This window comes from Panicum virgatum, chromosome 5K, assembly GCF_016808335.1.
Source record: "Panicum virgatum strain AP13 chromosome 5K, P.virgatum_v5, whole genome shotgun sequence".
Taxonomy (NCBI): domain Eukaryota; kingdom Viridiplantae; phylum Streptophyta; class Magnoliopsida; order Poales; family Poaceae; genus Panicum; species Panicum virgatum.
Genome location: NC_053140.1, coordinates 4,169,769 through 4,195,625, shown reverse-complemented (window position 1 = coordinate 4,195,625; position 25,857 = coordinate 4,169,769). Strand labels below are relative to the sequence as shown.

Sequence of the window (25,857 nt, the reverse complement as noted above, 5' to 3'; positions counted from 1 at the left end):
AAGAATAGATAGATATGGCAATTAAGATTTTGCTTTGGAAATTGAAAGATGCATTGCGAGGAGTCCATTTTTACTGCTTGGTTGATGCAAACCCAAGCGGTGCACATATATTTTGTACCTATCGCTTCGTGTCAGAAAATATAAAGCATACAACAACTTATTTATGACAGTGTGTGACTGTCTAATCTGGAGTTTATTGGTATGGGACTATCAGATGTTGAGAAGAAGACTTGACACCTTCAATTGTCCATGATAGATCATTGCTTCATGGTATGCTGGACGGGAAATATGTGGATGCTACACAATTTGTGAGGGTGAGGGTCGAAGCAGCGAGGAACCCATAGGTAGAGAAAATTTATGTTCCTTATATTGCACTTTCTTCCACTCTCACCTTAGCCATGGTTATTAAGGTGGTAGAGAGAGGCGTGACGACCAACTGCCGCCTTCTTTGTTTTTTTGGCTTGATTATGCCGAATCAAAACAGCGAGCTCGCCTTTCTCAACAACAAGCATTGGAAAAGGAGCTTTATCAACTAATATCTATGTAAGGCTCAATTGTCTCTCATTGAGAGCCAATTATATCTGTTTACGAAAATATTGCTATCAATAAGCTCTCTTTTTCAATTGTTCTTGAAAAAGTTGTTCTGGAGGGTAGCCTATAAGAAGACCAAAATTGAGAATAGGAAATATGTGGAAATCTAAGTGGACCTCATTTTGTTTATTTCAATTGGCATAGCCCTGGCAATCCCACAACATGCAAAGATGAGTCCTGGAGGACTTGTGAAGAGTTTGCCAATCGGGTCTAGCGACATGTTACTCAAAAGAGTTTCTGCATGGGTTTCTAATATGATATTGACCTCGATAATGGAGTTGTGAAGGGCTTCTATGATAGTTTCTCTTAATGAACACGGCTTGATCTTGGAAGGTGAAAGAATCTGAATTGCTTCAGAAGACTTTTCAATTCTTTTCTTTTGAAGGTTCTACTTGGAAAAAAAACTCATTCGAGGTGTTTTCAATTGGAAAAATTAGTTCCGTGGCACCGAAAAATCACTATTTCAAAAAATACCATTGAAAGATCACTGTTACGTAAAATACCATCAAAAGTCACAATCCGTTCCAGAAAATACCATTCCATTACTTTTTGCAGGTAAAGGGTGTCTTTCTTTCTATTGGGCAAAATGAATTGCCAATTTATCTTCATCTTCTTCCTCGTCCTTGCTTCCCCCTCCCATTACAGCAGCAGGTAATGCCATGCCATCACCACTTTCCCGGACCTGACATGGCCCCAATGTAGCGATGCCGCATGGACGATGGCCTGGCGGCACCCCGCTTCGTAGGTGCACGGACTCTCATCTGCTGTTTGCCGTACTTGCTTTGCTGCTGCTCGTGAGGCCGGGGAGGAGCAGAGCACGTGCATGGCATGGGGGAGGAATCGAGGTGAAGGAAGATGGTCTCTCGTGTTTGCCGATTGGAGGAGCTAGTTGCCGTGGATCTACTCTGGTGGTTGTTGATTGGAGCTGCAGCTGATGGATTTGGTGGTGCTGCAAAAAATTGACGGAGAGGGAGCATGCTCCTATCGGGGATGTGCAACTCAGCTCATGGAGTAGAAGAGAAGGAGATGAGCTGATCTGTTCCTTCATTGGGAAGGAGGTGGCACCGTGACCTCCTTCTGCTGCTTGTGATGGCTACGGTAGAGAAGAAGCACCTGGGATGAATGGAATAGGATTGAGTTCTTGCTGCCATGAAGAAAGATAAGGGTAAAGTTGTCAATTTATTATCCATGTTAGAGAAGCTGAGAAGTTAACGAAACGGTATTTTGCGGAACGAATTGTCACTTTCAATGGTATTTTACATAGCGGCGATCTTCTAATGGTATTTTCCAGAAATAGCGACCTTTTAATGCTACAGTGCTAATTTTCTCTTTTCATATTTGGTAACAAGATCATCCTCAGAATGTAGCATGACATCCAAAGTTGGGAGTTTCTTCCTCCGATGGTTCGGGACCTTTGTTAAAGTCCTTGCCATACCATTTTACAACTAGAAACTTTGTTGGATTTCTACAAAACGCCTGCCCACGATTAACAAAGCAGAAACCTGGCTAAAAACGGGCAGGTTGTCCAGATGGAGCCGTATCATCCAGGCGTTCGTGTGCTGATTTAGTTCAGAACTTTGCAGAGGCCAAATAGAACTGCAGTTAGGGAATCATTGGATCACCAGATGAAACTGTGTGCATATGTGTGTCCCTTCCGTTTGCTTCAATAGGAGAATCCATGCCTGGTGGACCTGAGATTGGTAATATCTGAATAAGACAAGAGTAGGCGGTGGTGCGATCACAATAAAGGTTACATGTCACTGGCAAAAAAAAAGTATGTTACCGAATATCGAACCAATTGAGGGCCGTGTTAGAGATGAATTCCTTTGCAGATCTGCATGCATTTTTAGTTTCAGTCTTTCAGAAGTAAAATCAGTATATAATGTCCATTTACATGCCATGGACACCTAGCCCGTAAACACTGGTAATTCAGTGGAAGTGTGGAACAATTACGCTCCCAAAAAACGACTGCTTTGAAAATTAAACACACACTCAACTCCTTGATAAGGCAACAGTGTTATAAGGAGACAAACCTGAAATTTTTATTGCTTTAACAGCATCAAAATTTTTGTATGTATACCCCACAAAGCTCAGATCTTTGGAGTTTAGCATCATCTGTAAATTTGTTTCACAAAAGATATATAAGAGATTGAGAGTGCAATGGAAAAATAGATGTGTATATGTAAGATTAGTTGACGAACATAAAGTCTACTAAGATGGGCAGGTGGTTTTAAGTTTTAGCTTCGAGTTAGTGGTGCAAAAGCTGTCCTATTAGTATATAGCAGACGCTACAACCTTTGTTAGCCAACAGAGTAATACTGTGCCCTATAACAGTAATAGTATAGTAGTACTGCTTTGCTCTTCTACGGTACATAAGAATATGGATAATTCAGAATAAAACATAATCCATCTAATTTTCTTATGACAGCGTGTCAACATGAATAGTGGGTGCGAGAAAATCGTAATCAGATGTAAAATGAACCCAGGAAACCAATTTTGCGATATAATAGCAAGCTGGAACGCAATATATGACGAAAATTAGAGCTGCAGTGATTTTTTTTATCCTGATTTCAGACTAGTTCCTCAATCTGAATGTACATGCATACCTTTCTTGAGGGCCCAGAGCCTGTTCTAGCTGGAGGATTTTCCAACTGCCACGGAGAATAATGAGTAAGTTGGAGAAATGTGATTCATATGCTAACAATAACATACAAGAAAATTAAAATAGTGCAAAGCTAAGAAGACAGAAAGTTAGACATCCCATAGTCATGCAAATTTGATAAAGAAAACATAGATACTAAAATAATCTCACACATTAAAATTATTAATGTTCCTAGACTTTGGATTAAAGAGCAAGAAAATCAATCTAGCAGTACCAGCAGACTGTCAATAAGCTATATTACCAAGGCAATACTTATTTGTTCATTAACAAGGTTTAAAGTTTGAAGAATCCAAAGCACGAACAAGAGTAAACTTATTAACCAAAATAATAGATGGCTATCGACTGAAGTTATTTGCTCAAAATTCATGACTAAAGAATTGTGGAGCAGTAAGAAACTGAGTGTAAAGAACTTACTTCCTCAAATTTCATGAAATTCTGTGTATCCAATTCATCATTTACTTGAGGCTTAAATGCTGCTTCCATTTCATAAAGTTTATCCCATGCAACTCCTCGGAACCAAGGATGTGCCTAATGGCAACGGAGAACATTTAGTAAAAATAACAAGGAAACACTGGTAAATAAGACAAGAACTGTACTTAAGTTATTTCTTTTCTGTGACAGGGGTGCTACCTTTATTTGATCTGCCCCTGCACTGCCAATCCTGTGGTCAACATCACATAATAACCGGCAAATGAGATCTCTTGCTTCATTTGACAACCTTGCATCCTCAGGAAACTTCAAATGGTTTCTCCAGTGCACAATCTAGAATGATGGGAAAACAGATATCAGTGCAGCACTCTAAGAAAAGGCAGCATAATAAGCTTATAATGATTCAAGAGGTTGATGTGCAAGGTTAAAATAAGACTTGTATCCATAAGCTAAGATTATTTTGATTATAAGCCTAAGCTAAACTAAGCCAAAGAAAATTCACCAATCTATTAATAAGTTAAACTGGTAAAACTAAGCCAAAAAAATTATGTCTTTATTAGTTAATTGTAGCAAATACTCTTATGAAAAACGAACCTTTCGGCATGTAGTTATTGGATCATCGGCATAAAATGGTGGATACCCAACAAGCATCTCATACATGATAGCCCCCAAGGACCACCTGAGAATAAAACAGAGTACAATAGATACTAGTTATTAAAATTCAAGACACATACAAGTGTCTCAACGTTAATTTGATTATGAAAACATTATTCCAATAAAGCACACCAGTCGCATTCCATTCCATATCCCTTCTTTAGCAGAACCTCTGGAGCAATATAGTCTGGTGTCCCAACAGTTGAGAATGCCTGGGCATCAACATAAATTTGAAGTAAGAAAAGCTACTAAGAAATACTGAGGTTGAACATTGTACATGGATGGTATCAATTTTCTTTCCTGATAAGGAAAAAGATATCATGTAAGCAAAAGAAAAATTATAAAAGATTGATGCAATGCCAAATCTGTAAAATGTACAGTATATATACCAATTTTCTCCTGTTCATCTGCCAGTGCTGAAGTTGTTCATGTTGACTTCTCCATCTCCTACCATTTGCTGTGTCAGACAGAGAACTGTCAACATCCATTGATTCCCTTAGATTGTCATCACCCATGGGTTCATCTTCATTCAAGGTTGAGAGCTTAGAACAGTCAATTGGCTTGCACAGCCCAAAATCTGACAACTTCATGTGACCATTCTTATCTAGAAGCAGGTTGTCAGGCTTAATATCTCTGCAAAAGATAACAAACCAAATATATAAAGCAGCAAAATGGCAGAATAACAATACACTAGATGCCTTTAAATAAAGATATGTAACCTGTGGATGTAGTTATGCTTATGGATGGATTCAATAGCAAGAATTGTTTCTGCGATATAAAATCGCGCCACATGTTCAGTCAAGGTATCCTCTCTCATGAGAAGGGTCATAATATCACCACCAGGGAGGTACTCCATAATAAGGTAAAGGTACTCAGCGTCTTGGAAAGAATAGTAAAGCTTCACAATGCAGTGACTAGCCACTTCAGCCAGCAAGTTTCTTTCGGCTCTAACATGTTCAACCTAACAGAGATAATAAAGAAATCCATTAACTCAATAATAGACCACAAATATTTTTCTTATGGTCATCTGAAAACACCAGCGTGATTCTGGTAAAAAGGACTTTCATCACAAACAAGTCAGCAGGGCCTTTAATAGCTAAGCTTTAAATTGCCTCATGAAAAACATCAGAGTGATTCTGATACAAAAGAGCTTTCATCGTACAGCTTGTCCTGAATGGTTTGATCTCAAGCTAGTAACTTTTCTTTAGCAGGGTGATTTCATCAAACATAAATACATAATAGAATTGAACAACAATGACAATTGACAAGATGAATGACAAGATCAGGAGTCTGAATAAGGCATCCAGGCAACATTACCGGGGTTTATCCAAACAAAATCAAGTGTTTATGGTCTCAAATAAAGTTCCTTGTCACTGTATTATGATAATGAAAAACATATCAACTAAATGGATAATTCAAAAAAATATCCTCAGGACCGTAAAAATAAACGGGTACTATCAAGCTCGGTAAATTTACCCTTGAAGGCCTGTAGCATTAGTGTTTTCTGTTTCTTGGTTCTCTTACGCATCATCTTACAAACAATTATCTCAGAAAAAATGAAGTTCAAACAATTAAAATACAATCATGCCTTTTGATATGAGAAACCATGGGATGTGGGTTTTGCAGATGACTAACCTAAAATGACTGCACTATTTATTTTACTGATTATCGTTTCACTGTCAGTTGGTAGTTCAAGATAGGGGGAAAATATACTGAATGGAAAAGGAGCTCACGGAATGCAAAGCACTTCCACATAAATAATATTTACAACCAGGTAATTAGATGAAACACAAACCAACCAATGGAGCCAGTATAAACTACAAAGCAGAAACCATAATAGCCAAAAATGGAAGCTATCTTACTTGGCCCCTGACAACCATGTCAGACTTCTTGAGCTTTTTCATTGCATAAATGTTGCCAGAAGTCTTCTCTCGGCAAAGTCGAACCTGTCATATACATTATAAAGAGCACAAAAATGTCAGAAAATGAGATATTAAAGGCAAGCAACAGTTGCAATATAGCAACCACTTCCCATATCTGAAATATATAAAGCATGTCTTGCTTTCCCTAGACTTTAAGCAATTATGGACATAGGAAACTACTGCAACTGCATGCACCACCATCAACCATAACATAGGTGTTATTAGGATTTAGCAGAAGTGCTCATGTCGAAAAGTATATGTTGAAAGTCAGTTTGCAGACCTCTCCAAAAGCGCCTCTCCCAATGATAGTGAGCAGCTCAAAGTCACCCACACAAATTTTGTGCCTCTTTAGTCGCATGTATTCAGTTTCCTTCCTCTCTAGATCTTTTATTAAATTGAGTTGCTGCTCCTTGGGAACTTGAGAAGAAGCGAGCTGCCTCTCCAACTTAAAGCGCCTGCAGTGCATTAGATTCTGTAAATGGAAAAATACTAAAATGGGAATAAAAGATGCACATTCTTCAAATAAAGGTCATGGTCTCCGGGGTAAGGCCATCTGATTAGAATAAACTGTAATGCCAAAGGACGAAGTTCAAAAACAATAACAATAACCTAATTAAGAACCAGAAATAATAGGTCATAAGTCAAATGCATGTTTCGTATAATTTATATCCAAACAGCATCTAATGTATTGCACAGAAAAGAATTTTACTTCAGTATGCATCCATTGAATATTCAAAAATGTATTTATACAACTGGCATCTGATGCATTGTTTCCTTCGATTTTACAGCTTGGTAAAGAGAGAAAGGTAAGCCAAAGCTGGAAATGTTGTGATGTACATTGATGAATGATTACTCCCAATAAGGTAAATGACTAGCACAATTAATAGAACATGTGCATCCATTTTTAAAGTGCATCACCATCCGGTGTCTATTAATGGAAAGACCAAGAGAATGCCAGATAGTCCATTCATAGTTCAGCACAAAACCTGATAGTGATTTCAAACTAACACAAAGAACTCTGCTTACACACTATCAAACAACAACAAAAAGGAAACAAAAAGGAAACAAAAAGGAGCACATGCACATAGCAGATTTGAACTATTTCTGCCTGATGCATCGAGCAGACACAAAGCATTCAAAAGCAACTACTGTAATCAGCTCCTTCCCATCGGTGAACTACCTCTCACAGTCACAGCTAAAACATGCCACCCAGACCTCGAGTTGCAGTCAGAGGTGATACATTCCAGAATCCAAGACGGGTGTTCTGCACCATACTTCACTAAAACATCCTAAATCAAGCTACACGAGAAGCTCTGAAACCATGGCCAGCAAGCTACTACTAGTACTAGTACCCACCGCCCTGCATTCCACAAGCAACCGCACGAGAATCTACACCCAAATTGAGCTGCTCGGGCGCCCAAGTTCCAGCTGCGCGAGCTCGAGCCACGCCCGCCGCCCCAGCTCAACCCCCTCGATCGAGCTGGCAGCGCGCGAGATCTAGCCCGGCAGCTGGAATTGGCGCCCGGGCCGAGGGGCCAGGCGGGGATCGGGATCGGCGGGGGCGGGTACCTCTCCTTGCGCTCCTGGATGTTCTTCATCTGCGAGCGGTAGTGGTTCTCGATGAACTTCTTCGCGGCGGCGACGCGCTCCATGGTGAGGGTGGACCCCACCGCCTCGGCCCCCTCCCCCTCCCCTTCCTCCGCCACCGCCGCGAGCGGCTCGGCGGCGGGGGCGGGGATCGCCGCCGGCGCGTCCGCCATCTCGCTCTCCATCCCCCCTCCCCACCCACCCACCCCCCTGCACCTCCGGCAGTCTCTCTCTCTCTCTCTCTAGCTGTCCCCCTCCCTTCTCTCTCCTCCCTCTCCGGCTCTCTCCCTTTTCCCCCTCGGTTTCTGGGCCGCGCCGTGCTCTCCCGATGCGGGGGGGGGGGGGGGAGATGCTTGTCGCCGCTCGCGCGCGCGCGGTGGCGTTTATATACAGGGCCAGTTCGCGTTAACTAATCGGGGTTTTCGTGGGGGGGATCAAGAGGAGGAGGCGGGCGGGGTTGAGTGGAGTAAATGAAGCGCTCGGTCCACGGCGGGAACAGTGCAGGCTGCAGCTCCAGCTCCTCTTTTCTTTTTTTGTTTTTTTCCTTTCTTTTGTCTTTGCTGGCACCGAGCCATCTCTTCTGTCATGTCCGGTGGTGTTTAGCTGTATCCACGTACTGGAAAAATAAAAAGAGGCCGGTCGATCTCAGGAGCCGCACGCCTGCGCGCTTTGGAGTTTTCAGATGGATAGGCAGACAGGCCCCGATCTGATTTAACTTTTAAAATTTGTTTCCGTGAAGTATATGCAAAAAAAATAGACAAACAATGTTCACGAGTTAACACGCTTGGGCAGTGTTGAGAAATGAGGTTAACCACATAAGGCCAGTATTAGTGGGAGTGTTATTGATACAGTTATTTAGACTGAAATTTTAAGAACTGTGCCAGTGGAGGGTCTCATCATGACACTTCTCTCATATTTCATGACACTCATGTTTTCTCTCTTCTCTCTTCTCATACTATTAATACATATTAGCAAATTTAATGTCATGACACTCTTATGACCCTAGCACTAAGACTAGCCTAAACCTCGTTGAGACCGAGCATGGATCCGCGAAGGTCCACGTGGCCGGTGCCCCACGTGTCCAATACTGCACATGGGAGCCCCTTGGGCAGTAAAAAATGGCGATTCGTGTTTTTTTCTTTCTGGTCAGTGGAAGGGTGGAGTGAACTATCATCGTGACTGGACTGACGACCAGAAGCGGAAGTGGTTGCGGACTATGATTACCGTATGATGATGGAACCTCGATTAGCCGTGTCCAAATAATGGCGGAATATCCACTGCAGAAAAAGGAAGGTAATTGCTCCAAGCACTTCTGGTAATTATGTTTACTCCCTTTGCTAAATCTGGCAGGGGATTCAATCAAAGGGACTAGTGGTAGCAGCTACTCCGTAGTTCTTTCGGGGAGGAGAGGAGGAGGAGGACCACCGGCCGGGCCGCGATCGAGTTCGTTCGTTCACCGACGAGCCCCGTACGGGCCAGGTACGGCGCGACAGATCGACGGGGTGCTGTCGTGTCGGTCGCCGTTGAACGACGCTGCTTTCTGCCGCGGCCTCACGCGCTGCTCTGCTTGTTGATCGATTGAATTGACTCGAATCGGAGCGCACGAATTGCTCCCCGGGTCGGCCGGTCTCGGTCACCGCGGGCTAGTTTTGCTCTGTCGCTTTCAGCTTCCGAGGTCGTCTCGAACGCCCGTCTCGCCAGACCAGATGCATGTACGGTGTGTCACGTAGCGTACTGGTCCCGATCGAGGCGATGCACCCGGCGAGCTACTGGCAGACGATTGACCCTGCTGCAGGCTCTGCCCCCCGGGGCCTTTGGATCTGCACCGCACCCGAAAGAACGAGCGCGGGTCAGGATTTGCGGGGGAGTTTCCCTGCGATCTCTTTGGTTTTTCGTCCAGCGAGAGGAGCAACAAGGAACCGACAGCGACGTCGCCCGTCGCCGCGAGCAATGTACTCACCCGATCGATGCGGTAATGGCTGGTGGCAGCCACCGATGAACACCAGGTCCTGCGGCGCCGGGTGTTTCGTTGCTCGATCCGTATGCTACGACGCTGACACTGCCAACGCCATGGCGTCGGCGTCGGCACACGCGCGCGCGCGCGCGTTCCGATCCGCCAACCGGAGCTCACCCATCTCTTTCTTGTTCTCTCGGACAGCGACCCGCGCGCCTTGGACGGATCCGATGCCGGCGTCGCGGCGGCACCGGTCGATCGATCGATCAGGCGCCCGGTCGCCCGTGTCCAACCGCAGCTACCTAGCAAGTAGCAACCTTGCGACCTTGTCAATCGGAGCCATCTAGCGCACAGCGGGCAGGCTGATCTGGTCTCGCGAGGAAGGAGACGAGGAATATTATCTCGTGCGGTGGCGCCGAGATCCGCAGGCCGGGGCGGCATGGCATGTTGGGGCGTGGCGGAGCCGGGGCCTCGCGCGCCGCGTGAAAAAAATAATGCCGGGGGGCGCGCGGCCAGCCTGGTGCTGCTGCGAGTCCGCGACAGGCTGAGGCGGATCCGTCTGCTCCGCGCCGCGCCGCGGGCGCGGCCTGCAGCCTGCAGCCGCAGGTGCGTGCGTGCCAGCCCGGCTCAGATGCCAGCAGGCCACGACGGCACGAGGAGCCGGGGGGCCGCCTTTAGTTTTTTTGAATCTTGTTAATTTGAAGTGTTAAATGAAGTTTATTTACAAAATTTTTTATACAGATGTGTTGTAAATCGCGAGACGAATCTAATGATGCTAATTAATTCATAATTAATTAATAATTAGCGGATGGTACTGTAGCATCACTGTTGCAAATCATGAATTAAGTAGGCTTATTAGATTCGTCTCGCGATTTACAGCCTATCCATACAAAAAATTTTATAAATAGACTTCATTTAGTACTCCATGTATGTGTCGAAATATTCGATGTGACCTTTTTTTCATTTACAGAGTTTATGGCCTTGTTTGGTTTGGTTCAGAATTGCAGCGCCAATGAATAGTAACAAACTTTGACCATTAATTATGGTGTCAAACAAAGTCAGTTTACAAAACCAACTTCGGAACCCTCGTGCTAGTGACCCTGAAGAATCTAATGAGACCTTTGACCGCGTGATTAGAGAATGGTTACTGTAGCATCAATGTAGCTAATTATCGATTAATTACCGTCATTAGATTCGTCGTGAAAAGTTACACCCATCTCTAAAAAAGTTTTGCAAATTGACTTCATTTAGTGCTTCATGCATGCGAGATTCTTTTTTCGGGATTTGTGTGTGCTAGAAATCTAGCATCACCAAACAAGGCCTATGGGGTGTAATCTAAAAAAGAGCCAGATCTCCCCTCTCTGTGAGAGGTCGGAGGTAAGAGCCAGTCTCTCTCTCGGATTCCGATCGATCCATCTGTTTTCCCGTAGTTTTTCTGCCACCTCTGGCAGGCAGCCGGCGCGACGTGGGAGCCGTGGCGGCGGGGCCGGAGGGGTGGCCGGGAGATGGACGGCCCAGCCCAGGTCGCGGCATGCGCGCGGAGCTGCACGCGGCCGTGCAGGTGGTTTTGCGTCCTAGATGGGGATGTGTCGGGAGAGGAGGGAGCTGCGCTGTCACGTTCGGGCTCGGACGCCTTCGCAGCGTGACGTGCTGGTGAACCGGGACGGGCCATGGAAGGTTAGCTGTTGGTCACTACGGGGCCAGGGCCGGCGGTGTTCGCGACCGACACGTACAGAGAGGAGGGTCGAGGGATAATGGTTGCTACGGCGTAACGCTAAGTTTAAGCAAACAACCGCCGTCTCATCGTGCCAAGGCCAATGAACTTCCTCTCCCGTTCTGAAGTTTTAGAGGTTTTTTCGCCTTTTTTTTCTTCTTCCACTGAGAGAGGGGGGGAATGCGATGGACAAAATGTAAAGCTACCTTTTTTCTCAAAAAAAAAGTGTTTTTTTTAGAAAAAAAGTGAAGGTAGCTTGTTGCCTTGGTGCGGCCAGGCTGAGCAGGCCCAACGTTTGTGCCCAATATCAATCATGTGGACCATTGGGCTTCCACAGTCAAATGAAGCCCGTCCCCGAGTTTACTCTCCCCACTCTCTCAGACGAATGGGCTTCCATTTAGAGGGGAAAAAAAGTATGCTCGAATTTAGGCCGAAGGTTCTCAGGGACACACCCCAGTAGAGCCCAAGGAAAATAAAAAAGCTACCTACAGACTACAGCCCATTCACATGTTGTGGTTGTACAGAGTAGTCCAAGCAAGCATAAACGTATGGGCTTCGATTAACTAAAGATATCGGAATGGGTGCATGCATGAGCGACTTTAGGCCCAAGATTCTCTAGGAGAGTAGAGGAGGGTCCGGTGAGAGAATCAAGGAGAATAAAAAAAAAAGTCTACTTTGCTTCCCTCAACTATCATGAAAGTCTGATTTTTATTCTCCAACTATAAAATTGGGTATCTAATCTCTCTCAACTATCAAAACCGTGTATTTTACCTCCCTCAACAGTTTTCCAAACAGTTTTTTTATTTTTTTTAAAAGCTTTTTTCTCTTCTCTCATTTTTCACTTAATTAAGGTAACAAATGTGGTTCAAAAATTATGAAAATTGGCATAGTGATAGAGAAGAGTACAAAGAATCCAACTCTATAAGCAGTTCAATTAAGTAAAAAATGAGATAAGAAAGAAAAATTACGAAAAAATCACTTATGAAACCGCCGAGGGAGATAAAATAAATGGTTTTGGTAGTTGGGGAAGGCTAGATATCCGGTTTTATAGTTGAGGGATGAAAATTGAACTTTTGTGATAGTTGAGGAAGGAAAACTAGACTTTTTTTCAAGAAAAAAAAGGTAGAACTTCTGCCAACGGCCCATTCACCTGTTTGGTCAGCAGTTGGCTCCATGCTACCCATCTCCTCCAGTACTGAGCAAACATACTAGGCTGCTTCTTTGGACAGGTGGTGGCCTGGTGGGCTCAAATCACACCACTTGCATTGCACTGCTCCCTGCCGTGTGTGCGTGCGTGTGTGTGAGAGTCTTGATTTCGTGCAAGTCAATTAAAATTTTGAAAATGAATTTCTTCAGAAAGTGTGAGGTTAAATATTTCAAAGTAATACAAGTAGATTTAGCATGGAAAATCAGCTCCCTATCACTATCAGTATACTTTTGCTATACGTTATAATACACCGCAGCAAAAAAAAAAAAAAACAGTGGCTCAGGTTGTATTTCAAGAACCGTATCAATATGCAAAGCAACGCTTATTCGTGACCGGAGTGAGTACGAGTCATTTGTCGGCTATGCTTAACATACAGCTGACGTGACTTCTCTTAGGATTACTAGAACATTTGACGCGTTGCGCGCCCTATCATTATCATGATCATAATAATAATTATGAATATGAATGTTCAATTGTTTTTACTGCAGATAATCATGTCATCTTAAAAACTCTTATATTCTATTAGCCATTTAGCGTATACTTATGCTCAATAATAGAGAAGGAATAATAGTAAAAAAGCAATAGTGAATGCAGAATTATAGAAATGATATGGCACTATATTGATATCATAGCAGCACAACAACATCAATCATGGTATAAACCGAACAATTTTTCATGTTGTTTCAAGCATATCAAAGCACACATTAATATGACAATATCGCATTTGGTGAAACAGGAAGTGAGAAATTGATATCTTGAGCTATTCAAAAGATCTAGAAACAGAAAACATTCCGAAGATAGTACGATAATCAATCAAATCAAATTAATATATACATTTTGGACCATCAATATCTACAATTTAGAAAGCTGATGAGTACAAAATACATATAATTCGCCATTCTTGGCAGCTGCATTTGATCCCCTAATATTTACAAATTGCATACCATCTTGCACACTGCGTATTTAAAAGAACAAATGATAAAGACCTACTGTCGGCGCTAAATAATGGGGCCGATCTGCATCTCCATCTCTCAAGAGGTCTAAGATCAAATATAAGAACACAACGTGAGTCTGGATGGAATGTTAAATGCTTGCATGAAAACACTGATGAAAATGGCAAGTGAGCTCGTCATAAAAGAAAGGGTAATGCTATAACAACACAAGGAAACAGGAAAAATGAGTTGAGACAACCTGAACAAAATACCATGGAAGCATTATGAGCAAACCTACACCTAACTCAAGAAGAAACTAATAGAACTTAGAGGTTGGCACAGAGTTAAAAAAAGCAAAACATCTGAAGAAACCGTACTGTTAGAAGTTAATCTAAAGAGTAAAAAAATGTCAGCTGTATGTCTATGATTTGGAAGATGCGAGAAAAAACATATCTCAACTGAAAGAGTATCTAGATTGAAGAAATAGATAAATTAGCCTATAGTGTCAGATTCTACCTGTATCCAAGGTCCCTTGACATAGTGCTGTCAGGACCATCTTTCATAAGAGCAGATTTCTTATCAAGTCCGGTAAATAAATTTCAATAGTTGAAACCTTTATGATCGCAAAGTTCAGAAAGCTTACACTTTGCTATTGCAATCGCTAGAGCTTTGTGTCAGGCATCACCAAGAATGAAAGCATTTGCGGGTGAGCAAACTCCTTCTAAGAATAAAAGAAGGATCAAAGATAAGCAGATAAACAAATAGAACCATGAAACCAGCAGAAACCATTTTATTATTGCTAGAACCAAAGAATGAAGAAAACTTAACACAATTATGAAGTCTCGTTGGTACCTTCCAAAGACAATATGCACAGGAGAATCACCTGCCATGCATGAGAGTTTGGTTGGCACTGAAGGCAGTGATGCAGGCCACTTTTCAATAACTAAGCTGGAAACAGTTGAATCGTTGTCCTCTAAATTTTGCGGCCAAGGAAGTGCTTCTGAGCTCAAGGTAAGAAACATTGAAATATCATTCCCTTATGTGAATTGCCTCCTCCATTGATCAACACAGCAATACTGCTTATGCACCCTAGCAGTTGATGAAAAATTAGAGAATACAATAACCTAAATTACATGTAAGAGGATAGGTTGTTTCGTACTTTTATTCATAAAGTGTTTAAGAAAAATTGTAACAGCGATATTAGGAATTGATTAATACAAACCATTTATGGCGAAGTTGACTACAATTTCTACAACCCTGCGTAACTTACCTTGCAGTAGGAAAAAAGAACCTGAATAGTAAAATATTTGTAATCCACATATGCTAATGCTCCAATGGATGAGAAGGACCTGAACTTAATCCTTATGCAAGGTAAATTCCTTCTAACATTTCAGAAGAACTTAATCCATGGTTTTGATTCTTTTCTTGGATTTGATGTTTTTAAGCAATGTATACTGACCAACGTTGTCGAATTCAGGCTAGTTCATTCTGAATATGCATGGATGATCAACGGATCAAGGTGCTCTAACAGTACATAAGATGACTTAAACATATAAACCTAAGACTTTGGACCATGAAACTACACAACTCAGTGAGGGACAAAGGAAGCTGATTCAGTAAAGGATCTATTTGCAAACTTACTAATATCACGAAAGGGAATATGGCAGCTTTATCTATCAAATAAGATGCATGGCTGAAACAGTGTGGATGGAATTACCTCGTAAGTGTTTTACAATTGCCCTAAACTCATTGAACGTATGTTAATCTCTCTACTAAACTCTGGACTTAATAAATATGCAAAGCACAATTGGTAAACAGGTGTAAGCAAAATTGAAAGAAAAGAAAACAATGTATACCTTTATGCCCATTTGATCGAACACAATGAGGCCGTCGTCCATGGGAGGTTGACGGCGCCAGCAATACGGAGCAGGAGGGGGCACGGAAGCTGCAGATGTACGGTTGGTGACCACCTAGCCGAGCTATTGTACAGCACTACGCTGTCCTCCTCCAACCTCCAGACACGACCACCCGGTCCACGTGCGCCTCCGACTCGCCATCCTCCTCCAACCTCCAGTCCCAGCGCCGCCGGCCTCCGCCATGGCCACCCGGTCCCCGTGCGCCTCTGCCTCTGCCTGGGCCTTGGCCTCCTACTTCCCCACGAGGGCCTCATGCCCGGCGGCGGCCTCGGGAGGAGGGGGGATGCAGCGTCAGCGACCAGGAGCAGGGCGCCGAGGACGACGACGGCGAAGCGCGGCAACGGATAGAGGGCCGCAGGGAGAGAGAGAGCGGGGGGAGGGGGTTGTTTAGGGGGGTTTCTGAAAAAATGCCTTCGTGGGTTTCTGCAAAAACAACAGCACTCTCGATTTCTTTTTCTTCGCGTTGAAATAAATTTTAATCTGAGGATCTATTTGAAAAATATCAGAACGCGGTTGGCTTACGATCCACCGATCCAGATGATCTGGACTTCGTTGTGTTTCTAGGAAAGTTGGAGGACTATTTTGTAAAATATCCAGAATGCAGCGCTGATGACACGCGTCCATCCTTTCGCGTGGAGCGCGGAGGGAGCAGCAAACAGTGGTAGGTTTTAATCAACCGGATGTTGATGTCCGGTAACTTGCGTGCCGTTGCGCATGAATTTCTTAAGAAATGGGCACGACAGGGAGACCAATCACGAACAACATGTTGAGCTAGTGACACCGGCACAAAGATCTTCACCGCACTTGGTACACACCGGTGACTATGAGGCGTTTTTTTTTCCGACAATAACATCGAAATCAAGAGAGACCCCGACGCAAATAAAAACCGTTGCTGCGTAAACCCCGGCATCCAATATTGAACAAGACAAGAAATCAAGAAAAGGCGACTGATAAACATCGACGTGCCGCACACTTCAGGTGCGATCCGTGCCTCCGATGCCGCCTCCAACTTGGAAGGGGGGCAAAACGATCGGCGGGAGTTCAGAACGGCTCCCCTGCCCCGTACGCTCTGCAGACAGGAGCCCTGCAGGTGCCGCTCGCCGGCTGGCGGCCGCCGCCGCCATGACCGTTCCAGCTCGCCGGCTCCGTCCCTGGGCAAACACTCCACCCTCACCTCGCCAGGGTTCTTTCGCGCGTCGCGAGTTGCCAGCCGTCTCCGCCACCCTCAGCCTTGCGTGCCCGCCCTGCTCTCCTCTCGCCGGAGCGCGGCCCCGGCGCGGACCGGTCAAAGCTCTCAGCTCGGATAGCGTACTGCGAATTTCCACCGCTCCCACGCGGCCGACACGGCTGCTTGCTCTCCCCCCAGTCTCCCTAACCAGTAGTCACAAGCAAAAAGTTCCAAAAGCGAGAGGGAATGACGACAGAAAAAGGCCATAGGAACCGGCGGGCGCCGTCCAGACTGCAGAGCATCCCGCTGCTTGCTTGCGCGCCGGGCGGCCTGTCATCGGAACGGCGGTCGCCGTCGCCGAGGCCCCGCCGCGACCGAGGACTCCGATCCTTTCCCCGGGTCGTCTCGTCCCAGTCGCGGCGCTGTGTTCTCACTGGTCTCCATCCGGCTCCCTGCCACGGCAACCGACGACCCGCGGCCGGCGAGACTCGGAACACGACGCTCGACGTGCGCCCGCCCCGGCCCAAACCGCTCCGGGAGCAGCAGCCGGTTCCGGTGGCGGAGCGGAGGGGGCTGGCAAGGCCAGGGGCCATGCCCCCCTAACAATATAATTTTTGTTAAGTGCCTCTTAATCTAAGCTTAATTATAGCTTAAGGTTTAAGTATTTTTTAATATCAATTTGATCTTATAAGTATTTAAGTACCTTTTAATCTTAACCATTTCAGCCTACAATAACATTCGGTTCATCGGAAATCCACAATCCACCCTCGGCTCTAGCTTCGGAAGTTTTTTCCATTATCCGTGTACGGCCACTCGCCAGTCACAGCTCATCAGTGTCTCAGCGAAGGGTGCTTTCGTATCATAATAGAATATATTTTTAAACTAGCCCTGATCTTTATAGAAAACCAAGGCAAAACTAAAATGAACAAGATATATTAACTCTCGCTTTTTTTTGAATTGTCATTGCATGATTAAATAATATATATCATGATTAGCTAGTGCATATTTGCGCGGACAATAAAAAATTAGTGCAAATTGTAAAATTCTTGTACCTACAGGCTACAAATATGGTTGGAGTTTGTTCGGTAACCCGCCGCTATTAAATTTCTTTTCCAGTTCCGCCACCGAGGGCGAGGAACACAGATAGCAGCGGATGAAGCGGTAGAGAGCGCCTGAATACGCTTCAGTAGCAGCAAACTCGAAGCAGCAGAGAGCGGTCATCACGCTTCAGTTTCAGCGCCAGTCAGAACCCGCCATCAGGGACAAGCACTTACTTGAGACTACGTAGGAGTACAACGGTGGGCTGGGTGTGGGATCGGAGGTACACTGTTCCTGATGCCTTCGTTTTGGATGAGTTTTGAGTTGTGACATCGTTAATCAAATTCAAAAAACAACTAACTTCGAGATTGATGACTTACTGATCTGACACTGCGACAGACATTGCCCTATTCTTCCTCTCCAGGTAGGCGAAGAATGGAGGCGGGACGACCATCCTGAGCAGAAATGGGGCGATCATCGACAGCATGGAGTACAACTTATCGCCTGCAGTGGCGAAGCACGAACGGGACAATCATCGACAGCGTGGAGTACAACTTATCGCCTGCAGTGGCGGAGCTAGGGGGGGCATGCCCCCTCCCCCCTATAATTTTTGTCAAGTGCCCCCTAATCTCAGCTCAATTATAGATTAAGTTTTTAAATATTCTTTAATCTCAATTTAATCTTAGTTCTAGTTTTTAAGTACCTCTTAATTTTAACCCATTTCAGCCTACAACAAAAACCCATAATAGCATTCGGGTTCTCTGTGTACGGCGGCTCGCCAGTCAAAACTCATCAGTGTCTCAACGAAGGGTGCTTTCGTATCGTAATAGAATATTTTTTAAAACTAGCTCTAATCTTTGTAGAAAAGTAAGGCAAAACTAAAAAAGAACAAGATATATTAACTTCTGTTTCTATTTTTTTTGTGAATTGTCATTGTATAATTAAATAATATATAGCATGACTAGCTAGTGCCTATTTGCGCGGTCAATAAAATTAGTACAAACTGCAAAATTTTTGTGCCTACAAATATTATCAGAGTTTGTTCGATAACCATCCCTTTAAATTTCTTTTTAATTCCGCCGCTGGCCGGTTCGAGTTGAGACCACCCCCCAACGGGATCGTGCACATTGGTACGCGGCGCACGCTTGGACCGCCACCTGGAAATGTGACGCGACGGACGAACCGAACGCGCGCCGAGCTGCGCCGGTGGACTGGCGTCGCGCCGCGCGGGCTTCGTGTGCAGGTACGTGCGTGGACCGTATACGGCCGCGCACGCAGGAGCGGCGGCACCTGACGTACCCTCGCCATGCCTGTGGCCGGCCCGTGGGGAACCGGGGATCGTGCGAGTGCCGGCAGCGACCGGCCTGGCTGCTGGCGCCCGTCAATTCGCCAAAGAAAACGGCTTGGAGCAGACCGGTGATGGGATGCCCAGCACATTCCGGTCAACAGTACTCGATGCTCTAGCGTTACGCATGCTTGTCGCGCAGGCGAATTCAATTCAGGCCGCAGGTTAGGCATGTCCGTATGTGTACAGACAGGCACGAGGTCGGCATGCAGCAGGACAAGACGGGAAGTGTCGCCGTCGTCGTTACACCGCCACCGTGGGAGCACGATGAACTGATAGGCAATGCAGCAGGTGTTTGGTCGATTGGCTCCCATGCATATGAAGAAGAACGGCGCGGCCGATGGATCTACAGTTGTGTCACGCCGTCGCGGTGACAAGCCAGTCGGCAGTGTGTGTGTGTGTGTGTGTGCGTTTGGCAATTTTCCAAATTACTGGAGCCATCCTTGTGCTGAGGCATTCAGTCTTCTCTGAATCGTTTCAACTGCCGTTAAAGAAAAGTAGATCCAGACGGTGATCTGAGTGAAAACACTCTTCCTTACTAACATGTACAAATAAAGCAGTGAATCCAAGACCGAGAGGTATTCATGATTGGTTTTCCTAGATTAGCATGGTTGGTGATTGAGGTAATCGGACGTCATGCCGTTCATACAATTAAAAAAGAGACCAGCTGCAAAGCGCCGCTCCGAAGCAGCAGCGTAACGCCATGGCCGCGAGCCCGCGACCGATACTGTACGTGAATCAATCATCCGCGAGGAATCAGTAGAGAGAAGATACAGGAAGGCAGGCGTCGGACCGAGCGGACAGGGACAGGTTGCGGCCGCGGGCTCGCGGGGGAACGGAACGGAGGATGCGGGGTCAGAGCGAGCGGACGGACACGGCGTCACGGGGCGGGGACAGCGACGTCAGCGCGAGCGGGCCGGCCGGGCGGGCGGGCGCGGGGAGGGGAGGGGAGGGAGAGGAGAGACCGACGCGTGCACGCCTCGAAAGCGTGTGGCGACGTGACCGCCCCGCGGACACGCAGCTGGCCGGCCTTTTCCTCCCGTCGTTAAGCACGCGCCGATTATATTAGTAAGCGCTAACCGCCTCGTCTCTAATCCCACCCCCGGCTCAGGATTGGCGCGCGTCGCCGCTCCGCGATGGGGAGGCCGGCGAGGCGACTGTTGACTGGGGTTGCCATTCCGGGTGGTACCCGCAAACGGATTTATCCTAAGCTTCTACTACCTTGTTTACACGGCAAGGAATTTATAACCTTTTTTAGTGGCCGCCGTGTTTCTAAAAGTTTTTTTTTTGAGAGCGCCGTGTTTCTAAAAGTTGTGGTGTACTCCCGGTGCTGGAACTGGCAGATATGCCCCCAGCTGTTATTTTGTTGATCAAAACGCAAATGGAGCAGTAATTAATACATTTTTTTCTTCCAAAGGGCAAGGGGTATAGTCATGTGAACATGAAAGTTCAATCCGACCATCCAATGATGCCGCAACTAGTCATGGTAGTTTTGGAAACCATTTGCGCCATGCGCTGTACAGCAAGGATGTGTTCTGATTCTGAATTCTTGAATCAAAAAAAAAAACCGAATTCTTGATTTTCAGACTGTTCTCTAGTTCAGAAAGCGCGTTCAACCAACGGAAGGAGATGTTATGGGATTCCTAATTTGGGTCTGGCCAGACTTTTGGTTTGCACCAATAGAAGGGATTAGCTGCAGGCTGCAGCTCGGAACTAAATGATGGGTGTATAAAATAGATTTTTTTAGGGTGTATAAAATAGATATGAACGGAATGGAATTTGTCATAGCATGAGAAGGCCTGCTGCCAAATTTTAGAAGTCATTTGAAATGGAATGTGGCCCCACGTGAGAACACATTTTATATTTCGTATTTGGCAGGTGTTGGCTAACGGTTGATTTGTACACCACCGAACGCTTAACTGTAGAAACGTCGCAGAGCATTTGGAAGTTTCGGTTGACAGTTCTCAAGCAGTGAAGCTGGAAGACATCAAGGCTTGCTGTTAACTGTCATACATACCACAAAAGAAATATATATTTTTTGCGAAAAAGCAATATGCGTGAGCAGACTTTAGCTAGACGACTTTCATTTCTTTACACAAGGAACAGTCTGCATGAGGCTGGAAGTATCTGAATTTTGAAGCAATATCTTGCTGCTTTGCATAGCACGACTAGGGTGTGATCCAAACAAAAAATCAGAGTGACATTTGGTGAGAAGGAAAAACGAATTTACGTAATGACAGGTTTTCAAAGTTTGAAGGGTTGTTGGATTTATGTAAAAGGATATCATGCTCATTTTGTTCGTATATTTGGTATGTTATATAATATATTGGTTCAAAGTATAAATTTTCTGCTGTCACAATTGAATCTAATTAAGCTATGATCTCAGTTGGAAATAAATTTAACTTCTGGAGGTGGGTTCCATTCCAACTCATAGATGCATGTATCAACGCTTATGTACTGTTAAATTGTTTACCGTAATTATAGCTCTTTAGTATTAATGTGTTCACATGCTCCCAGATTACGAATGTTCACGCACTATCTTGTTTACGTAGCTCAACTTCAGTGTAATCAATAGTGTCAACCTAACACCATAACTATTTCTGAAACCTGCATGCTTTATGCATCTGGAGTATTCTCTCCGTACTCGAAAAAAAGTCGTTTTGGACAGCGACACGGTCTTCAAAACTGAGCTTTATTAACTTTTTATTTTTATAAAAATATTTATCTCAAAGCAATATATTTATATTTATGAAAGTATTTTTCAAGATAAATCTACTCATGTGGTTTTTTGAATTTTGAAGCTCACCAACTTAAAAGTTATTCTCAATGTTTGACCCAAACTTTATCCAAAACGATTTTATTTTCGAGTATGGGGAGAGTACAATCGTTTGTAGGATCTATAATGCATTCAATTACTCAATTATCCAAAACCAATTACTCTATGAATTAATTTTGTACCTTATTTCAATTTCCTCGTGCAAGAACCTCGCGTGCGCATCGTGGCCCGTTGGAGAAGGTTTGATACGTATAATTCATTTCATAGCCTTGCGCGGTTACGTTGTGCCACTTTTATCTACATTCTACAATTCCACGCCAAATGTAAAGCCACAAATAAAACACATACCACGAAGCTAGTGCGCGTGACATTACATACTTTTATCTAGGGGAATTATAGATGATAACTTGACCTTATTGCTCCAGGAAAATCCTCGCATGCATAGATTACTGTATCCTAGGGTCATTACGCCACAGTTTTTTTTTTTGAAAGAACGATTACGCCACATTTTTGTTTATAATCCCATACTTTAGCCATAGGCGTACGCTAAAGAGCATATGACACCATTGGTCAATCCTTCCGGACTACGACAGTGAAATCGCCCGCCCACAGCGCCGCAATTGAATAAAGCGTGGACACAGCCCCGCCCCGTACGGAACAGCCGCCGCCGCGGGCCGCCCAGAGCAGAGTGCAGAGCAGAGCACGGCGCTCGTGTGTACACCGCCGGGTGACCCAAGCGACGGCGCCAGGCAGATGCCTCCCCACGCCGCGGCCCCACCCGTCTGCCCCCCAAGCAATCTCGCAAACCGAGTAGCGAGCGCCCGGCCCCACCGGCGCTGCGCAGTCCTCCCCGCTGATACCGACCGATCGGAATATCGGATTGGCTCGGCGGATAGGGACGGGGGCGGGGCCGCGCGTCCTAGAAGCCTCGCTGGCTGGCGCACACGGGCGAGCACGAGGTGCCACTCGGCTCGCGCTACTCGCTTTCTCCGTTCTCCCCAGCCGCGTAGGCCGCGGTTGCGCACGCCTGCCCGCGCGGTCAGCCACCTTCCCCCTCACCTTCCTCCGGGATACCGCGTGGTCCTAAGCGCCGGTACCTATATATTCCGCCCCCGCGTCTCCCCCTCCCCAATCCAACCTCCAGACCTTCAGATCACTCCTCATCCATTCCTCGACATCACAGCGAAGCTCGACCGATCAGTCGATCACCATCCAGAACACGCAGGACTTGGATCCTTCCGGCGATTCCTTGTTCCAGCTTCCATCGATCCCACCTAGATGAGCACCTCGTACACCGAGGCGCAGTTGGGCTCCTTCTTTGACCTGCCCGCCGGCGAGGACCTCACGTCCTGGTTCACCCACCTCTGCGAGGACCAGGCGGCGGCGTTCCCGGCGCCGGCGCCGGCGTTCGAGGCGCCGGCGGCGATGGCGGACCCGAGGAAGAGGAGCGCGGAGTACCAGCTGGCGCCGGAGGGGGAGGCGTCGGGGGTCAAGCGGCAGCGGTCCCCAACCAGCTCCCGGGAGAACAGCGGCGGCAGCAATGACGGCGACCACGAGCACTCGTCCGCCGCGGCCGGGGGCAGGGGCGGCGGCCGCCGGCTCTGGGTCAAGGAGCGCGACCACGAATGGTGGGACCGGATGAGCAGCCCGGCGTGCCCCGAGGACGAGTTCTGCCGCGCGTTCCGGATGTCGCGGGCCACCTTCGAGGCCGTCTGCGAGGAGCTGGGCGCCGCCGTCGCCAAGGAGGACACCATGCTCCGCGCCGCCATCCCCGTCCGCCAGCGCGTCGCCGTCTGCATCTGGCGCCTCGCCACCGGGGAGCCGCTCCGCCTCGTCTCCAAGCGCTTCGGCCTGGGCATCTCCACCTGCCACAAGCTCGTGCTCGAGGTCTGCGCCGCCATCAAGGCCGTGCTCATGCCCAAGGCCGTGCAGTGGCCCGAGGCCCCCGCCGACGTCGCCGCCCAGTTCGAGGCCGCCTCGGGGATCGCCAACGTGGTCGGCGCCATGTACACCACCCACATCCCCATCATCGCGCCCAAGGCCAACGTCGCCGCCTACTACAACCGCCGCCACACGGAGCGCAACCAGAAGACGTCCTACTCCATCACGGTGCAGGGCGTCGTGGACGCCGCCGGCGCCTTCACCGACGTCTGCATCGGCTGGCCGGGCTCCATGTCCGACGCCGACGTGCTCGACCGCTCCGCGCTCTACGCGCAGCGCGGCGCCGCGGGGCGCCTGCAGGGCCAGTGGGTGGTCGGCGGCGCGGGCTACCCGCTCATGGACTGGCTGCTGGTCCCCTACACGCACCAGAACATGACGTGGGCGCAGCACGTGTTCAACGAGCGGGTCGACGGCGTGCGCGCCGTGGCCAGGGACGCGTTCCAGCGCCTCAAGGCCCGATGGGGCTGCCTCCAGAAGCGCACCGAGGTGAAGCTGCAGGACCTCCCCGTGGTGCTCGGCGCCTGCTGCGTGCTCCACAACATCTGCGAGCGCGCCGGCGACGCCGTCGACCCCGAGAACGCCTTCCAGATCTTCGACGACGACATGGTCGCCGAGAACCCCGTGCGCTCGCAGGCAGCCGCCACCGCGCGCGACGAAATCGCTCACAACCTCCTCCACCGCAACAGCGGCGCCGGCGCCGGCTTCCTGTTGAAATGAAGAAGAGGAGGGGGAGAAGCAAGCAGCTTCATTTCTCGTCCGGATCGGCGAAGAAGGCGCCGCAAGGCTCAACAGTCACAGCTTTTTTTGTCCATCTTCTTAAGAGTGTAGTCGTTCCAGTCATGGTAAATTTGTCGGGTGGAGAACAGAGGGCAATTCTTTATCATTCCTTTTGTAATAAGGGAGGGAACAGAGCAAGGCGGATCATACATACAGTACATAGGTTCAAAGATACAGTAGGTGATTGGTTGATAGGATTTGAGACTGTTCTGCTTTTTTTTTTTTAGAATCGAAGATTCATTACCATCATTTTTCAGGTTTGGTGAGACTGTAGCCTGTATGATCAGATCAATCTTGTACGAGGCTATTTTGCCACCAGGCTGAGTAATCAATCAATTAGTTAAACAGATCTTGTTTTCGTCTCTCCAATCTTGGAATCAGATTCTCTATTGATCTTCCATGTGTATTCATATTATTTCGCTTTGATTTGAGCTGTACCCGGCAGCACAAAAGAGATGTTTATCTGAACAAGGAAAAAGCACAAGGAGATCTTTGAATTGACCACGGTCAGAGGGGTAGCAGCAGCCGTGTCGTTCTTTGTTTAATTATTTCAGAGATATAAAAATCTAACGAGTCGTGGGAGCATAAAAGAAACCTGATGGAGCAGCTTCCTACAAGTACGTGTAATTTTGAAATGATCAGCACGGCGCAGTAGAATCCTGAATCGGATCAAACTGTTCAATTGATGAAAACTGTCAGGAAGGGGTTTGTTTTGATTGCTATGGTTTACAGCCGTCTGCTTACAATATACTACACCAGATTACAGTACAGAGTAGCATAGTAAATGCTGTTAATCTCCTTCTTAATGAAATACGTGCTCAGGCACGGTCGCGAAAAAAAAATGCTGTTAATCTCTGATGCTCGCAGTTTATCACCTCCACCTCATAAAAGCAAAGGCAGGTTACTAATTATCTTCCTTTTTTATCCAAAATAAAAATCATCTTCCTTGTTTTAATAGAGAGAGAGCATATTACCATCGGGAAAGTTTGCTGGCACAAAGTCTGAACACAGAGCACGGACAATTCTGGTAAGAGGAAAAAAAAAACTTTAGGAACCTTTGGGATCTACGTATACTAGCATGTTCAGTTGATGCAAACTAGCTGTTTCCGGGAATAATAATAACATAAACAATATTATTAGTAGATAATAACTGCTACGAATCTCTGAACGCGCACAGATTTATCACCTGTCCTGTTTAAAGGAGCGCCAGCTTACTACCTCATTACAGTAGTTCTTGATGTAGG

General features: G+C 46.4%; 2 protein-coding genes and 1 long non-coding RNA gene across 3 annotated transcripts; 1 reads left to right on the top strand and 2 right to left on the bottom strand.

Moving 5' to 3' along the window:
- Positions 1 to 1,799: 1,799 nt before the first annotated feature.
- LOC120705751 (serine/threonine-protein kinase tricornered-like) lies at positions 1,800 to 8,075 on the bottom strand. The gene is made up of 13 exons (XM_039990248.1): positions 7,828 to 8,075; positions 6,539 to 6,713; positions 6,199 to 6,282; positions 5,056 to 5,297; positions 4,726 to 4,969; positions 4,469 to 4,548; positions 4,277 to 4,361; positions 3,884 to 4,015; positions 3,668 to 3,781; positions 3,198 to 3,242; positions 2,625 to 2,706; positions 2,375 to 2,425; positions 1,800 to 2,282 (listed from the first exon to the last, which is right to left on the bottom strand). The coding sequence occupies exons 1-13, from the start codon at positions 8,028 to 8,030 to the stop codon at positions 2,194 to 2,196; spliced, it is 1,626 nt and encodes a 541-aa protein (XP_039846182.1). The 5' UTR covers positions 8,031 to 8,075; the 3' UTR covers positions 1,800 to 2,193.
- Positions 8,076 to 13,591: 5,516 nt separating this feature from the next.
- LOC120705750 lies at positions 13,592 to 15,943 on the bottom strand. Its single transcript, XR_005688048.1, has 3 exons — positions 15,509 to 15,943; positions 14,505 to 14,741; positions 13,592 to 14,373 (listed from the first exon to the last, which is right to left on the bottom strand). It is a non-coding gene; the product is annotated as an uncharacterized LOC120705750 (long non-coding RNA).
- A 7,071-nt stretch (positions 15,944 to 23,014) lies between these two features.
- Positions 23,015 to 24,965, top strand: LOC120705749 (protein ANTAGONIST OF LIKE HETEROCHROMATIN PROTEIN 1-like). Its single transcript, XM_039990247.1, has one exon. The coding sequence runs from the start codon at positions 23,174 to 23,176 to the stop codon at positions 24,551 to 24,553; it is 1,380 nt and encodes a 459-aa protein (XP_039846181.1). The 5' UTR covers positions 23,015 to 23,173; the 3' UTR covers positions 24,554 to 24,965.
- The last annotated feature ends 892 nt before the right edge of the window (positions 24,966 to 25,857 follow it).